The following is a 17611-nucleotide window of genomic DNA, read 5'->3' on the forward strand; positions in this document are numbered from 1 at the left end:
TTTTGTGCATTGATGTTTAGCTGCCAAGCATGCGCTGTTACTAAAGCTTTCCTCATTCTGTCTAGTCCCGCGGTGGTGCCCTCTGAGGAACAGACACACTTGATACTGAACAGAGTCAGGACCAGGATCAACCCTGCGCCACTGCACTAATCGACCTTCTTTCTTTGGCATGGACTCCATATTCTGCTGCCCTCTGTCTCCCTCCCAGTGAACCGTGTTGAGCTCCACTCCCCAAGCTGCTCAGTTTATATCAGTAATAGCAGACGTTTTGCAGAAATTTAAAGTACACCCATATCCAGTACATGGCCACACTCTAATTATCTGGCCACCCAATCAAAAAAAAAAAAAAAAAGGATCAGATTTGTTTGACGTGATCTCCCTCTGATAAAACCAGACAGAACAGATGCAAGCTACACATGCAGATCTGGATCTGAATATTTACTGCAATCTATTGCACATAGTTTAGTTTGCTGTTGGTGTTAAATTTGTAAACTGCACTTTCATAACACTAAGTAAATAGTTTTATAATGTATGATGGAAAGTAATAAAGTTCTAGTTAAACAGTAGTACACATGCACTTCTAGAACCTAGTGCTACAGAATGGCCCGGTCCATACTGCTCTGGGCCTGGCATTTGAAGGCGTGGTGGTGGAAGCCGGGGGGAAGGTGTTATACCTGGAGAAGGACTTAGCCTGGGATGATGGTAAGGATCCAAGAAACGGTGCCATGACCCAGGGATGGAGAAGTGGTGTGGGGAGGGAGGCTCTTGGATGAAAACAGCTGTAATTTTTTCAGGGAAGAAACTGCTGTCTAGAACTCAGGAGGTGCAGCTTCATCTTGCCAAATAATTCTTAACTTCTGAGGTCCCTGTATCCTGATGAGAATTTCCTCATAGAGACTCATTTTGAGAATGGACACATCTGTGTGTGTGTGTGTGATGATTTTTGGATAATTCTTATGTTAGTTGCAGCCTGCAACCAATCCGGTTTTCTCCAGCACCAGTACAGCTACTCGAGCTCTTCCCTACAAAACAGGGAGATGTGGAATCTGGTCCCAGCTCGTTAATCCCTTTATGCCCCAGGCCACAGTCTGCGATACCAGCACATGGAAGCCAGTCAGATGTCCAGCGGGTTGAGTCCACATTCCTGCAGTCTTTGCTTGTAGTCGCTGTGAATGGAAATGGCCTGTGATGTCCAGCGGAGTTTGACGAGGGTGAGTTTGGAGAGGAGATTATCTAAAGTGGCCTAGGAATAAGTCAGCATACAGTCTTCCATTAACACAAGCTGCAATGGGCCAGCCCAGTGGCTGTGCTGAACTCTGCCATGCAGGAGATCAGGGTTTGATTTCTAAATGTGGCCTCTGCTCCTTGGGCTGGTTGGAGCTTGGGATGCTGTGGAAGCAGCGTAATATTCCCCTGAGTGAAGGTGACCCAACCATCGCACAGTGATGGCACCTAGGGGCCAGACTCGGGGTATGCAGGTATCAAGTTGTGGAGTAAATGAGAACTTTTGCTACAATAGCAGGGTTAGATAAGAAAGCAGAGAGTGAAAAATGTAGAATAAACCCTGCATCATTACAAATGAAGGCTCATTGTGCTGTTTCCACAGCAAAGGTTGGTTCCCATTGAGCTAGAAGCCCATGAGCAGCTGGAAACTGCCACCATAAAAACCAAACAAACCAAAAGCTGCCTGAAAGTGGAGAGAGCACTATGCAGACACATTGAGAACGCCGGGCATGTAAGGAGCCCTGCATGGCCCGGGCCCGGGACGGGCTGAGCCAAGGGTAGAGGAATGCTGACTGACAAAATGTGGGCTATTACCCAAGATCTTTGCATGCATGCAGGCTCTAGGAAGGAAAAGAGAGAGAGAGAGAGGAGCAGGGCTTCTCACAAACAGGATATAGGGATTGGGTGAGGAGAGACTGCAGAAGCAGGGTGAGAGGATGACAGAGTAATAGTGTGTGTGCTGCTGCTGCCGCACGGCCTTCTCACATGCAGGATTTTCTCATATTCGGCCTCCATACTCTCCGTCGTCCTCTGCAGCTCCACGATAGCTTGGTTTTTCTCCAGCAGGATTTGTTGATTCTCCTCCTGCAGCTGCTGCATCTCCTGTTGACAGCTTCCTGTGGACAACAATATGAAGAGCGGAGAGGGGGAAGAGGTGCAGAGCACGAGCAAATACATGAGGCTGCAGAGAAATTGTGAGTAGTGTAGGAGGCAAGGTGGGTGCTAGAGAGCAAAGACAAAGGACTGGACAGAATGCAAAGATGTGTGCAAGGTGAAGCTCTTTACAGCAGGTCGTATTCTCCAGCTCTAGTGAGGCAGAAGGTTACAGGTGCTGGAAAGGAGCACAGAAGTCCATCCTATTCTAGCCTGTCCTGCCATCCCTAGGAGCTCCCTGGTGCCGAGTCAGGGAAGGTAGCAGGAAGCTCCAGCCCAGGAGAAGAGCTGCCTTTATGATCCCAGAACAAGGATCTCCCTGTAACAGCATCTGTGCTCATCCAGACTTCTAAAAATGGCCAGAGATGCACATCTGGGAACCTGTGTGTTCTTATGCATTCTGCGATTTGCCAATGACTGTTTAATAAAGTGCTTCCTGAGCCAGCTTGATTGCTAGGGGCAGTGCTCTGTGTTGCCATGCGGGAGATTTGGTCTGATTCTTAAGCCCACTTTTTCACTTTTGCATCTAGGGCCATTTGGTCCTGGGGATGTTACTGCCCAACAAAAAGACCAAGTGGCCAGACGTGAAGTGCAAGTACAGCAATATCTCATGTAGCTGGGTCTGTCTGGGAGGCTGCAAGTACAGTAATAACTAAAGGTCCCAGCAGATTTGCAGGCATTCACGTAGCCAGGTCTGTCTGGGAGGTTACAGAGAGGACCTAATGAGGTCGAATTTTCAGGCAACATGGCTTGATGTGGGAAGGGAGGGGTACTGGTTGTGAACTAAATAGGGGACCTTGTATGCTAATCTCCCCTCAACGCTGGAGAGCTAAGGAGGATGCCAACAAAAACTGCCCTGGAATAGGGAATGATGCCTTATAAGCAGTCAAGCTTCCTGGTTGTCAGAGGACACCTATCCAGAACAGTGTGGACAAACTGAATGGGTCCGGTGATAGATATAGATATTATAGATATAGATATATATTATATATAATAATTTTTTTTCCTGTAATGCAGTGTTGGTAGGATGGCCCTAGGAACTTTGAAAAAGTTGCAGTTACTCCAGAATACAGATGTGCCAATCATAGTGGATCTGAGGGCAAGGGATCCTGCAATCTCAGTGATGCAGCATCTGCACTGGTTGCCCATGGAAGCATGGATGGCCTGTGCCCTGCAGGTACTCCTGGAGTTAGGGCCTACGTATCTATGAAGCAAGCTTTCCCCGGTATGGGCTGTATGTAGCTTGTGATTGCTGGGAAATCAGTCACGTTTTGGTTTGGACCTCTGAATGAGCCTTTTCTGTAGTGGCCTCTTCCAGAAAAAGACAGTCTTCAAAAAGACTAAATGACTTTTAGGAAGAGCGTTAAGGTGTGGCTGTTCAAGATATTATCCTTGAAGATGTGGTACAGATGTTATTAGCACGAGGGTTAATGTTGAATTTGCTAGTACTTTTTCTGTGCATATATTACAGGGAGGATATAATGCTTGATGGTGTATGGGGTTTATTTCAGAAATTGTTGCATTTTTTAAAAATGTCTAAGGTATGAGATGATGCATTGATGTTTATATATATATTATTTATTTTTTTTTTTTTTCATCTTTAAATAATTTTGAGCTGTTTTGTGGTGGGAGAGGGAGTTCCATTTTCCTTCTTCCTCCTTCTCCTTATTTAACCCTCTCCTTCCTGTTGTGCAGGAGAGTGGGGGGAAGGGGAAATGTATTTGGGGAGCTGTCAGCAGTGGCCCCCGGCTGAAGCCCATTGCTCTGCCGCAGGAGCGAGAAGGTAGAATAAGGAGCGGGGGGAAGGGAACAGATATCATTGCAAATGAAGGCTCATGGCAGGATAGCGTAGAGGAGATTAATTCCATTTGAGATGGAAGCTCAGGACGCAACACCAGGGTCAAGAGAGAAAAAAAGAAAGATGTATTGGGAATGATGCCTCAACAAACAAACAAAAAAACCCAGAAGTAACCCGGTAAATTAACCACACACTATGGCAATTTTTGCTCCCTCCTCCATTATTTTGGATTAACAAAATGCACTTTTACACATTTGTCCATGGATTTTGTTGTGGATGACGGATTCTCTAATGCTATCCACCTTCCATTCAGGTCTATGCACTAAAGTGTGTGCTAAAATACCAGCTGATGCCCGTTTCATCCTCTGCCTTTCTCCCTCATCTACTTCCTCTCTTTTGTCAGATTTTCTGCATTGACAGTAGGATCCCCTTTTTATTCTACTCCTTACACCTCTATCCCACCTTATTAACCCTGCAGGACCACTCCCACAGCTTACAACACATTAAAAATAATGTACAGTTACAACACATTACACATAATAGGAAATAAATACATATTTAAATGCATTTTTTTCTTCCTGCCTGCTCCTCTCCCTTGTGGTGCCTCCTACAGTCTGAATGCTGACTGGGCCCATCCCTTGGCCTATGCAAGTCTCACTATGGGCAGATATTTAGCTCTGATGACTTTGCACCCACCTAGCTTCTCCTGAAGCTTCTTCACGCTCTGCCTCAAGGCCCGTGTCCGCACTTCACTCTCCTGCTGCAGCTCCTTGTACTTCCGGATCATCTCTGGGGAAAGAGAGGGGGAGGAGGCAAAGCAAAAAAGAGAGGGACACTACCGCATAAATGCTGTATCCCGCAGAGCCTCCCTTCCAGGCGCTGCGACCAGCAGTAATGCCCGATTCAGCTATGCCTAAATGTCTGAGGTGTCCCTTTCGCTCCTCCCTAGGTGTCTGTGCAAGCTTCTCGTACCTGCATAAATGTCTTTCTTATCATCCCGCTCGTGCTGTAGCTCCTGCTCCAGCAGCAACAGTCTCGCCTTCAGTTCTGCCCCCTTGGCTTCAGCCTGTCTCGCCACATCCCTGCGCAAAGCTGAAAAGCATGTCAGAGACACTTAAAGGGTGGAGACGTGATTTTTTTTTAATAGCTTTACTGAGACAGTAATCCCTATCCCCTCAATCAATGATTAATAGTAGTTATACTGGTGTACCACAGTGTGGGGCAGCACCTTTTAGCAAAAGTAACAAGCACAAAGCAGCATCTCCTAAACAGATGCTGGGCTGCTGGGCCCCTGCCTTGAAAGGGAGTTGTCTCTGCCAAAAGCTTGCCAGCCAGGGGGGTGATGGCCTGCCCCTTGACACATAAGAACATAAGAAATTCGCCAGACCAAGGATCCATCAATCCTTCATCTCCCCGGAGAGTGGCTTGAGATTAATGCATCCAGTTTGTGAATTTGAAAATGGTGTGGTCCGGCCTGTGCGGGTTGGAATGGGCCATCCTGTGGTACTTAGGCTGGGAATTGTCAGCTCCAGCTAGAGAATAAAGGTGAAGGAAAAAGGGACCCCACCCTTGAGGGTTTGAGGTTCATCAGCCCCACTGATTTTTTCACGCTGTACCAAATCCATAATAACGTATGCCTCAAAGCTTCAGATGCGATAAAGTGCTTTGTGTATTCTTTCTTCTGTACAGTGGAGCAAAACTGTGACCCCAGAGGAGCGAAGAAACAGAGAAGATCCTGTATTTTTGTGTGATTCATGAGGAAACAAATACCTGCTAGGGAAGTGAAAGTGCTCCTTTAATACAGTTACTGAATTTCTTTAGATTGTTCCAGCAGTGAGGAACAACCTGCACTAACATCCCATGCTCCTATTAATGGACACTGTTCACGGGTGCCTTCTTTGTTTCCCTCCATCAGTGGCAAGGGCCAGGCTGACCTTACATAAGCCCCCAGGCCTACAGAGAGGTGTGAAAGCTGCTGCCCTCAACCCTAGGAAGGCAGGAAGGGGTGAACTCTGCAAGCGAGTTTGATATTCTCTTCACCCTAGCTAAGCTTTCTTCTAACGCCAGACCCAAGGAAGGCGGGGATCACAGTAGTTATGAAAGCAGCTTATTCCCGGTAGCAGTGGAAAATTCATAAGTTTCTCACCCAAATGGTCTTGAAGCACCTCCACCTCCAGCACTGTCCTCCGGAACCTTTCCTCCATGTCATGGTCTGTACGCAGAGAAAGGAGTGAGCATGAACTAACAAATTAGTTTCCTGTTTAATTTCTTTTTTTTTAGCAGACTGTTTCCTCCTGCTGCTTTGGGCTTCCAGCTCAGTCAGAACCACATTTCACAGCTCCCCAGGGCCTTTTCCGCCATGGTGCGTGCCCCAGGGCTCCTATGGGAATCCTATGATCATGGCTCCTAGTCCAGCCCCTAGGTCTTACCATTGTTGGACTCCCTCCCCTGCCCCTGGGCCTGTGAATGCTGTCTCTTAGATGCACAGGCCCAACCCAAGAAGCAGAAAACCAGAGGTGGAAATTGAAAGCAGGCCCTTCCGCGCGGTGAGGCAATGCACGACCACTGAACCACCAGCTCACCCTATCACGTTTCCTTCCCTTACCCCACTGCACCATCTCCTATAGCGTGAGAACCTCCTGGGGATCTTCAGATCTGAACTTCTCCTTTGTGGGTGCCCCCTCTACGCATGAACCAAAATGTGAATCGATCCCATGTGCTTTTCACTAGGGAATCGATGAAAAGGGGAATTATTGTCAGACCTCTTTATCTAAAAAAAACCTTGAATAATTTAGCAATTTTCAAAATGATATTAAGTATGAAAATGCATCAATGAAAGCAATAGATGACACCATATCTCCAAATGCAAAGCAGCGAGAGCATATTATTTTATTTATTTATTTAAAAATATTTCTATACCGTCTTTTCAAACGAATTTGACCAAAACCGGTTTACAAAATACAAATTATAAAAACAAAACAAAATAACTAAAAATTACTTTAAAATAAAACTATAAAGTAAAATAAATTAAGACCAAAGTTAAAATAAAATAGAAAAAGAAAAGTAGAAAGAAAAAAAATACAGTATATCATTATAATCCCTACTCTTTTAAGTAAGACTATACTATTTATAACAAAACAAGTAAAAAGCCAGAAAAGTAAAAGAAGCCTTAGAAGCCTGAGACTAATAGAGGCTGGGGGCACTGGTAGATGTATTTTGTTGGAAACACAATTTAGCACAAAATAACTACATCCACAGACCAATGCCTGTTTTGGACAAATGATTTCCATAAGGCAAGGTCTCCCACGCTTATCCTGGGGCCACCCAGTCACGTTTTCATGATATCCACAAGGAAAATGCATGAAATAAATTTGCAGATACATTTACATAGCCTAGAGGCTCTGTATCTTATGCATATTCATGGTAGATAGCCTGGCTGGCTATGAGGTGTGGGAAGCCCTGGCTAGGGGCAATTTTCCTATTAAAAAAATCCCCAAAACACACTGGATCAGTTTTCTGTCCTCTTCTGTAGTATCAGGGGGTGGGGGATGCAGAAGTGAGGCAATCACTAGGCTACCCTTGAGCAGCAAGTTAGACAAAAAGACTCCAGACCTCGAGAACTACAAAGGCCTGGTTTTCAGGATATCCACATGAGTATGCATGAGATAGATTTGCATATAATGGAGGGGCGTGTATGCGTATTTTATACGTATTCATTGTGGATATCCTGAAAACCAGATCTGTTTGTAGCTCTCAAGGTCTGAAGTTGGCCACCCCTGCTATATAGACTATAGACCCCATGAGGAGAAATGGTTTGGAAGAAAATCAGCACAAATTCTCATAGGCCTCTGTGTATTTATTTTAAAAAGTTATAGCTTGCCTATTTAGAAGAAATACATCCATAGAAATATACCAGTAGTAAACGTATAACAGATATTCAATATAAAACATAGAAAAAGCCAATACATAATAAAACACACACTCAATATAGAACATAAAAGCAAGATAATAATATCCAAAGCATAAAAAAAAAAATAACATAAATTGACAATAAAATTCCAGATCTGCCAGCCCTCTGGTTGCTATCATGGAGACATGGTTTGCAAAGTCCCATGAATGAGATACAACCATACTGAACTATAATCTTGTGCAAGAAAGACAAAAGATGGCAGAAGAGAAGCTTTTGATGATAAATTATCAAATAAATGAAATGCAGGAGACAGAGGGAAATGAGGAGGTGTTATGGGCCATCTTGGAAAGGGGAGATAGCACTTCCAGCTCCAGCAGTTTGGGTCTACAAACCTCTGACTGGGGTAGAAAGAACTGGACTGATCTAGTTGAAGGCAGCCAAAAGCTGGGAACATAGGGGGGAGTGGTGTTGGTTGGTAGAATTTACCCTGCTGAATGTGGACTGGAGTAGCCTTTTGGTGGAATTGGTTGGAAATAGAGAGATCCTGGATTTCCTTTGTGGGGACACCCCCTCAGAGAAATGGTAATGAACTCATGGGAGACAGGGTGATACTCAGCCTTTCTAATAGCTTAGGTAGCTGCCCACCTAAGGACTAGTAAACATCAGACCTTATGGTTTTTGATATAACAACCAAGATGGAGAGTAGACACCAAACCACTTTGGTAAGAAAGGGTGTGGAAGTAGACAAATTGAAAGTGGCCAAACCATGGAGCTGGATGGACTTGGGATTGCCAACTGGCTCCAGATTTCAGGACCGTTTGATCCAGTCCTGTTTTACCCCATTGCATACTGGGATTTATTCTGATTTCCCCTATTGCATTCCCTAAGTAAAGCAAGACTATAAGTAACTGCATGCAGGCAAGTAAAAGCAGGACTGATCAACCTGTCCTGAAAAGCTGGAGCCAGATGGCAACCCTAGATGGACTACATCTTAGGATATTAAAGAGATCAAAAGGTCTAGAAGGTCAATTGAAGGCCCTGTACTATATATTTCTGGAGAAGGGAATGGTATCATGGAACTGGAGAGGGGTGGCTGTTGCCTTTCTTTATATAAAGGAGATTTCAAATTATAAAGTGGTTAGTCTGACTTCATTGGTAGAAGAATTACTGGAGACCCTTCTGAAGGAAAGGATAGTGAACCAGCTTGAATTCATTCGGTTGCAGGATCTAAGGCAGCAATTTCTTTGATTGGATGAGCCAAGAATTGAGATAAAGGTAGGCCCTGGATGTGAGTGTAGTTGGATTTCAGCAAACATTCAAGACTGTCTCATATAAGAGACTCGTAAATAAACTGAGCAGTCTAGGGATGGGAGCTGAGGTCGTGGAGTAGATTAGAAATGGGTTAATGGATAAACTGATGGTAAATAGAGTTCACGCTGAAGAAAGGACAGTGCTAAGTGGAGTGCCTCAGGAATTGGTGCCGGGACTATTGCTGCTCAATAGTGTTTGTGAGTGATACTGCAGAAGGTAAGGGTGGAAAGCTTGCGATCACTGTTTGCTGCTGCCGTGAGGGAAGCATTTTTAAAGTCTCCCAATACAACCAGCTGAGACAACTCCAAGGAAGATTTAACAGTGAAATCCACCACTTACTTGTCCTTCATGTTTGGAGTTGAAGCGAGCTGGTGCACCAACAGAAAGGCAACTCCAACCTCTGCTCCTACACTAATCACTATATAATTGCTTCCTACAGGATAATTAACAAATCTTAGTCACTGCTGTATCATTCCTAAAAAACACCAGCAACCCCGACTCCCCCCCCCCTTTTTTTTTTTAAACCTAATCTAGATTGGGGAAGAAATGTTATATTCAGGCAGGAAGTCAGAGATTACCAAACCCTCTGTTTCAGGGAACCAAGTCTCCACAATGCAGATTAAATTGGGATCTAAATCCACAATCCGGTCGTTAATTACTAAAATGTTATTGGATACAGAGTGTGCATTAAAATAGAAACCTTTCAATGCCCTCACTTTCCTGGTGTGATGTGAAAGAGGCTGGGACAAAGAGGGGTGGGGTTCCACTCTGTGCTATTTTGCTTGATTGCGCTACACTGTGTGGTGCTAAATTATGTTGGATCAGAACTGATGCTTTGCATGTCTTTATGTTCTGTTATCAGTTGATTGAAGTGATGCATTTTCCATTTTCTTAATGTATCGGGGGATAAGCTGTAAACTGTTGTTTTGAAAATCCTTGTGCCTGGCCATTGGTTTCCTACCTTTTGTCTCTATAAGTGCTACGTACCTGCGCTTCAATGCCTGCACAGGTGCCTGCCACACTCACCTGTCCCACTCTTTTTCTGTTTCCCCTTTTTTCTTGCTTTTTCTTTCTTCTTGGGGGGCATCCTTTGATCCTGCTACTAGAAAAAAAATAATTTCCCCTGAAACATAAAGAAAAGACATTTTGAAAGAATGCTGGCACAGTCAGTTACTGGGAAGGCACAAAAAGGCCTGCTGGACTATTCTAGTCTATACATCCACAGCAACTGCTCCATTCACCAATCCTTACCACTCCCTCGGAGATCCCCTGGTATTTATCTTATGTTTTCCTGAATTCAGATACTGGCATTGTCTCCATCACCTCCATGGGGAGGCTGTTTAGGGTTGCCAGCTGGCTCAGAGTTTCATGACAGGGTTGATCCAGTCCTAATTTTACCCATTGCATGCTAGGATTTATTTTAATTTCCCTATTGCGTTCCCTAACAAAAGCAAGTATCTGCATGCAGGTGCGTAAAAGCTGGACTGGATCAACCTGTCCTCAAAATCTGGAGCCAGTTAGCAACCCTAAAGCTGTTCCATGCATCCACCACCCTCTCTATAATAAATATTTCCTTAGATTACTCATGAATCTATCCCATTCCACCCTCATATTGTCATCCCAGAACCTCCTTTCCGTTTAAACCTTGGAGGTATTTAAATATCTGGGTGCTTATTTTGTAAAGATTTTTAATGGTTTGTGACTCCAAGAAAAGAGCTTAGTAAATAGGACCCTCTCTCATACCTCCCCTGTATTGCCTTTTCGTTAGAGTATACGTTTTTAAGTCTGTCCCCATATTGTTTATACAAAGACCACTTTAGGAGCCAGCTCTGGACCGATCCCACCCTGTTTATATCCTTTTAAAAACTTTATTTATTTATGTTCCACCTTTCAAAGAAGATTACAGTCAGGTATTTCCCTGTCCCCAAAGGCGAGTGAAGTGGCTTGCTCAAGGTCACATGCAGCAGCAGCAGCAAGATTTGAAGCCTCACTTCCCTAGTTTACAGGCTGCTGCTCTAACCACTAGGCTATTTCCCCATTCCAGACTTATATACAATATTCCCAATGAGGTTCAGCAGGGACTCAGGCAGGGGAGCTATCACCTTTGTTTCTGCTGACCATTCCTCTCCCTGTGCACCTGTGGCCTAATCCACCTGTTTGACTGTCTTAAGAGCCCATGTGGATCAACCTCCGATCCCACTCTAGTTTGGTGCTTAGAAGAATTTTACCCCCTACTGCTCCTCAGCAGAAGGATCGCAGTGCTCACCTGTCAAGGGCTCTAGCATAAGAGGAGAAAGTCTCCAACCGCAAGCGAAACCGAAAGCTTACCCACCCAATCATCGAAGAGAAACAGTCGGTCTGGCTTCTTCTGACCAATGAGTGGGCACGGAGGAAGGGGGGGGATGTTTGCGTTGCTAAGATACCTTGGGTGCTATGGTAACGAGAGAAGCCCGCGGTCTGCCGCTGCTTTGGGCAGGACGCGCCTTTACCTTATTAAACACGCACTTTGCGCACGGCGTGACCCACTTTAGATCGTAACCTCTCCCCCTATCTCATCTGTGAGCAAATGCCGGGCTTTACTTTCCCACTACGGGACCTTGCAGGCAGAAAACCACGCCCATTTCCTCCCGTTTGTGGCATTGCTCTTGCCAAAACCAAACATGGCTTCCTGTTTATCGCCTTCCTCTTGACGGCGCCTGCGCCGGCTCCGCATCCGGCTGACGCCAGTGTGGGCACATGTGCGGAGAGGGCGAGGGCGGGGCCAGGCTGGGGCGCTGTGAATGGTTTCCTGGAGGCAGCGGTGGTTCCGCTTTCCGGCGGCTACGGGGAGATGGGGAGCTGCCGCTGTCGGGCCGTCGAGCCGGCCGAGGGGAAGTGAGGCGCGGCGGTCGCTCGTCCTGGGCTCTCGCTGCTAGCGGCGCGCCTCCGCGGGGAAGCAGACCCCCCCCACCATGGCCGCCAACCTAAGGAAGGGCGGTGGGCTGATTGGGCTGGTGAAGGACGCCTTCCAGCCGCCACCACCACCACCTCGGCCCGCACCAGCCCGGCGCTGTGGACAAGAAGATGGTGGAGAAGTGCTGGAAGCTGATGGACAAGGTGAGGGTGGGCAGGAGGCGGGGGGAAGGGGAGCCCCTGGACAGAGGATGGGGAGCTTCCCCGGGGGATGGGAGAAAGAACAGAGAGGACCCCCCCCCGGGATGGATGAGAAGCCCTTGTGGTGGTGTAGGGCAGGAGGAAGGTGAAAGAAGGGAGCTAAGCGGGCTGGGATGCAGAAAACCTATGAAGGAGATGGGCTGAAAGGCAGGGACAGGAAACGTTGGGCAGAACGGCCTGAACTGGGGGGCGCAAGGTGGCGGCGGCGGGGTTTGCTCCCCCAAGCTGGACCATGCCTTGTGCAGAAAGTGGGAACCAACTGAAGTGGAAAAGAGGAAAGGCCTTCCTTCCCAGACCCTGGCCAGGGTAGTGCTTGCCACCAGGGCACAGTTAGCTGTCCGGTGAACTCGGATTCAGAAATATTCGGATCATTTGCTTTCTGCAGCTGGAAGGCATCCACAGCCCTTGTGAGACTAGATTGAGGTCAAGGAAGTGAAAGTCTCTGCTGAGCCAGTCTTGGTACAGGGGCTGATCGCCCCTGGGCGCATGCAGTAGCAGTGCAGTCTCCACATACAGAGGTCAGTTCTCGGGATCTGAAAGCTGGTCCCCCCTAACCCTCTCTCATTGTCCCCAGGGACTTGTGAACGCTCTGCATGGGAAGGGACTGAGGCATGCAGCTGGATATTTTAAGTAACAAATGCTTAAACTGATTAAAAACACTGCCCTGTGGAAAGGATTCTGTGTTAATATTTCTCCACGGCTTTCAGAAGTCCTTTGGTGCCGTTGTCCTTAGGGAAATTATTAAACTGCATCTGCTTAAAATTCAGTCCATCTGAGCTTTTAATGTTTTTTCATTACTGATTTGGAACAAATTTTTTTTCAGTGCAGTTTGGAAAGTTTTTCCAGGGCGTGTGACCTGCTTCCTCTTTTCCTGTTCAGAATAATCACAATATTTTGCAGAGAAGCTGGTCTGAGGATTCTGACATACGTTTTTCTGGTTTTCCTTAAAGCCAGTATGTCTTGTGCAATCTTTTTGTCTGCCTGTATCATGATGTTTCCTGTCACACGCACACATGTTTTTCATAACTCACTCTTGTCCAAATTTTGTTTTTACATAATTTCCAGATTTGATGAAGTAATGATAATTAATCCTGAAGAACAATATTTTGTTTTCCTTGCATTTAGAACTGCAAAGAAAATGCTTATTTTTGTGCATTAGACAGTGTTATGGTTCAGCAAGAGAGCAAGGAGTGTGTCTAGAGTTGATTTTTTGTTTTGTTTTTCTTAAATGTTTACAGACTGCATTAATTATTTAGTGTATGGTTACTGGGAAACAGACAAACAGGACAGCTTGCCAGACTCTTGTTTTGAATTTTTTTGGGTGCACCTCCTGTATTCTGACAGCCAGTTACAAACTTGTCCTGGTGGTTTGGCCTTGCACGTTTCTGACTGGGTATTCTTTAGCCATGTTTCTTATATTTCAGCAGTGATGCCCAATTAATGTGTCAAGGTTTTATGTGTTTTAAAACAGCTTAGTTGGCTTGTAAGAATTAGTATAGTTGATGTCAGTATTGGAAAAAGCTCAGGTGCCTGGCACCTCCCTGATGATAGGAGCTGCTGTGATTGCCGCTAGCCCAGGCCTAGGGGAAGAGACCACCACTGCCGTTTGACGGGCACAGGGATAAAGGCCGCTGGCCTGATGCCAGCAAAAGATGCTGCTGCTTTCTGCTGACCTGGGGGAAAGACCTACAGGCCGATACAGTACAGTGCGCTCCGGAGCGCACTGTTAACCCGCCACTGGACGCAAGTTTCTCCCTTACCCCTTATTCAGTAAGGGGCCGAAAACGCGTGTCCAATCCGAACCTAATAGCGCCCGCAACATGCAAATGCATGTTGATGGCCCTGTTAGGTATTCCCGTGCGATTCAGAAAGGAAAATGTGCAGCCAAGCCACACATTTTACTTTCATAAATTCTTTGGGCACCGGGAAAGTGCACAGAAAAGCAGTTTTTACTGCTTTTCTGTGCACCCTCCGACTTAATATCATGGCGATATTAAGTCGGAGGTCCCGAAACTTTCCAAAAGTAAAAATAAATAAAAAAAATTTGAAGTCGGCCGGCGGCTGTCGGGTCGAAAACTGGATGCTTAATTTTGCCAGCATCCGGTTTCTTAGCCTGTAGCTGTCAGTGGGCTCGAGAACCGACGCCGGCAAAATTGAGCGTTGGCTGTCAAACCCGCCGCTCCTTTTGCCTGTTTTTACCACCGGGCCTCATTTAAATACAGAATCGCATGCACAGGACAGTGGGCGTTCGCCCGCTCTCCTGCGGACTTTACTGAATCGGCCCGCTAGTGAGGCTAGAGAGAGAGGTGAGGAGGGAGACTATTTATTTATTTATTATTTTTATATACCGACATTCGATATGAGAGATCACATCGGTTTACATTCAGGTACTATAGGTATTTCCCTATCCCCAGAGGGCTTACAACCTAAGTTTTGTACCTGAGGCAGCAGAGGGTAAAGTGACTTGCCCAAGGTTACAAGGAGCAACAGCGGGATTCGAACCCTGGTCTCCTGGTTCGAAGCCCACTGCTCTAACCACTAGGCTATTTCTCCTCCCTCAGACTAGACAGAACAAAGGCAAAAAGTGAAAATAGCAAAAAGCAAAGCAAAATTTAGACGAGAGAGAGTAAAACAAAATGTTGTGGGTGCAGAAGAGGAGGGAATGTTTCATGTGGTGTCTAAAGAAATGTTGGCTGGTAACCCAGGTTCTCAGAACATTGTTCATCCCTTGCTTGGTGTCTGTCGCTTTCTGTTTTGTTTTGCCAGGAGTTCACCTTGCGAGCCCTGTATGCTGCTGGCACATCAGTGAGGCAGGGACTAGGGAGATTTGGTAGCTGGAGTAGCTTTTCATCATTTCATTATAGAGTCGTAGCTACCTGCCATATGTCCATAAGTAAAATAAAATATATATGGTAGGGACTTGCAGCGAGGCCTCCCATGTAACCTGCCAGTCCACCTGATTGCGCCATGGAGACTTGTTGATGCTTCTAGAATAGCACAATTGAAGCAAATCATAAGCCCATTTATATTATGTCTGACTACAACTTTTCACAGCATGATTTCCAGAGGTAGATGACAGTCTTAGAAGTGAATGTTTGCATCTTCTGAGGTCTTAAATAACAAGGTCAGCTTGGTCAATTCATCTGCCTTTTTCTGCTTCGGAGGGCTGATATCTGGGGAACTTTGGGTTTTGTGAAACAAGTTCCATACAAAGTTGTATTCAGGAGATGTTCAGCATACCTGAGAGAAACACTGGGGGCTCAGCTGCACTTATGGACAGGCCTGTGACGTGGTATTCACCCACACACTTCTGCAATTTTGGATTTGCTTCCTGAATCCACTTACTCTGGCTCCAGGCAGAAGTATTTCTGGGAGCTCCCTTGCCACGCTGTTCCCACTGTAGTACATGGAAGCAATTCTGTCCATTCTATTTTCTTTTCCTCTCGTGGCTAAACTCAGTTTGTGCCGTTGCATTTGATGGTGTGCCAATAGAGGCAAGATGACCAGACCTTCTCCTGGCTGTTCTTTATAGCGGAAGCTACGTTTTGAGCAAGAGTGGGCGGCAGGAGACACAGATCCTCTTCGTGGTTCCTCCATGTGATGCATTTTTTTTTTTTTTAATCAGTTTCTTTTGTTGAAATGTTCTGGTTATAGTAGGAAGAAAACAAATATTAAACAAAGTCCAGTTTTGTCAACCTCTGTCTTTCCATCTAATGCAGTTTCACATTCGCATAAGACTGTCCCTGAAAAAAAACAAAACCCAAAACAACCAGAATCAATTATTGTTGAAAATCGGGGGTGAAATTTTTAGCATGGGCTGAACACCCAACAGCAAAATTGTGGCTGACCTGGGTGAGGTGAATTTCCAGGCTCGAGCTGGCTGAAACTTTGTGAAAATTGTCGGCATGTCTTCTGCATCACGGTTAGGCAGCTTAGTCTGGACACCCCCACCCCCCTCTTAGGCTTGCCTCTAGGATCACCCATTTTTTGAGTGACCAAATTTACAGGCTCATACAGTACGGATGCGTTAAAAAAATGTGCGGATGTTTCCCCGCGCCCGCTCCTTTAACGTGCGTGCAACTCGTTTTTTTTATACGCGCGATTCTGTATTATAATAAGACGCTAATCAAAGCGGCACCAAAGCGCGGTTGGATTTTACTGTATAAGACGTCTATACAGTATCCTGGGTCCTGTGGACAATGCGTTGTACTTCAATACGTGTTATTTCTATCCAACAGGGGTTTTCAATTCAAAATGTTATGATTTCAAAGGTTTTCATCGATCTTGCCAAATATCCCATTGTTCCCTCATCGTGACATCATCGCTGCGTCATAATCCTACCTTGGATGTGTGTATAAATCGCAGCTCGGAGTAAGACTCTCCCTTTTTGTATTTGGTTCGGGTCAGGATCGTACAGACCGGCTTGAACTGTTCCTTTTGGATATCAGTCGGAGGATCAGCATCCCTTTACTCCCATAAAGAGACAAGAACGTCCATGGTCGGAGGCCCCGCTACCTACATTTCTGGGTGCCATGGACGTTCGTCTGAAAAGAGGTGGGAATGTCCATGGCGCACGGAAGCTGGCGGGACCTCCGACCATGGACGTTGCCCCCTCGTCTCTTGATGCTGTCCATGTGCCCCCCCCTCCCCCCTCTTCTTTCTTGTTCATTCTTTGTTCATTTATTCAGCTAGACGCCGGAGGAAGAGGCTTCGCACGGCGTCCGGAGAGGCGTCCCTGTTGCTGCAGGTCCCGCGGAGCCTCAGGGACACCGAAATCTAGACGCCGAAGGAAATGACAGAGAATGGATAATAAAAAAAAAAAAAAAAAAAAAACCCCAAAATTTATTAGTTTTAAGAAGTCAAAATAATGCTACTATCAGAGTACGGATAGAAAAATCATACGAAAAAGTTTTACTGTTAAGACAAAATAATACTGCTATTGTACTGGATCGGTAGGAAACATGGTGCACTTCCTCATCATGGCCTTCAAGACCTGTGCCAGATGCCGTGAGGCGGCCTGGGTCATACCCGCAACAACACTCACTGGGTTCTGAAAACTTCCGGTACCGAAAAAATGTAAAGCACCAAGAAGTTTCGTCAACCCTGGCCCAGCATGGTTGCGATTGGCCAGGGGGTCAAGATCACTGCGCAGCTCTTCATATAGGGCCAGGATTGCCCGTGAGCTGAGCCAGTACATCTCGCTCGGGCATGCCAAAGAGAATTGTCCATGGGCGAAAGATACGTTGCGAACACGGTCTGCGGATGGCCCTGGCCTGTCCACT

At 46.0% G+C, this 17611-nt stretch overlaps 2 protein-coding genes across 3 annotated transcripts in view; one reads left to right on the forward strand and one right to left on the reverse strand.

Annotated features, from left to right (window-relative positions):
• Positions 1 to 1093: 1093 nt before the first annotated feature.
• Positions 1094 to 11479, reverse strand: LOC115073747 (coiled-coil domain-containing protein 153-like). Of its 2 annotated transcripts, XM_029572449.1 has the most exons (7): positions 11443 to 11479; positions 10203 to 10299; positions 6102 to 6167; positions 4928 to 5047; positions 4652 to 4744; positions 1990 to 2120; positions 1094 to 1243 (listed from the first exon to the last, which is right to left on the reverse strand). In XM_029572449.1, exons 2-7 carry the CDS (start codon positions 10261 to 10263, stop codon positions 1115 to 1117), a joined length of 600 nt encoding a protein of 199 aa, XP_029428309.1. In that variant the 5' UTR covers positions 10264 to 10299; positions 11443 to 11479; the 3' UTR covers positions 1094 to 1114. The 2 variants fall into 2 exon arrangements, with proteins under 2 accessions (XP_029428309.1, XP_029428310.1); XM_029572450.1 differs by lacking the exon at positions 4652 to 4744.
• A 646-nt stretch (positions 11480 to 12125) lies between these two features.
• The window catches only part of LOC115073746 (E3 ubiquitin-protein ligase CBL-like), a 53324-nt gene continuing 47838 nt past the window's right edge, over positions 12126 to 17611 (forward strand). The window contains 2 exon segments of the mRNA XM_029572448.1: positions 12126 to 12189; positions 12191 to 12272. Of these exon segments, the coding sequence (XP_029428308.1) occupies positions 12128 to 12189; positions 12191 to 12272 (144 nt within the window). The 5' untranslated portion in view covers positions 12126 to 12127.

Source organism: Rhinatrema bivittatum, chromosome 12 (assembly GCF_901001135.1).
Source record: "Rhinatrema bivittatum chromosome 12, aRhiBiv1.1, whole genome shotgun sequence".
NCBI classification, from domain to species: Eukaryota; Metazoa; Chordata; class Amphibia; order Gymnophiona; family Rhinatrematidae; genus Rhinatrema; species Rhinatrema bivittatum.

Bases quoted from the DNA above. Each gene is read 5' to 3' on its own strand.
- LOC115073747 (XM_029572449.1), bottom strand. From the start codon at position 10,263: ATGCCCCCCAAGAAGAAAGAAAAAGCAAGAAAAAAGGGGAAACAGAAA. The intron at 5,048-6,101 runs GTGAGAAACTTA...CATGCTTTTCAG, and splicing joins GGTGCTTCAAGACCATTTGG to CTTTGCGCAGGGATGTGGCG. The intron at 4,745-4,927 runs GTACGAGAAGCT...CTCTTTCCCCAG, and splicing joins TAAGAAAGACATTTATGCAG to AGATGATCCGGAAGTACAAG.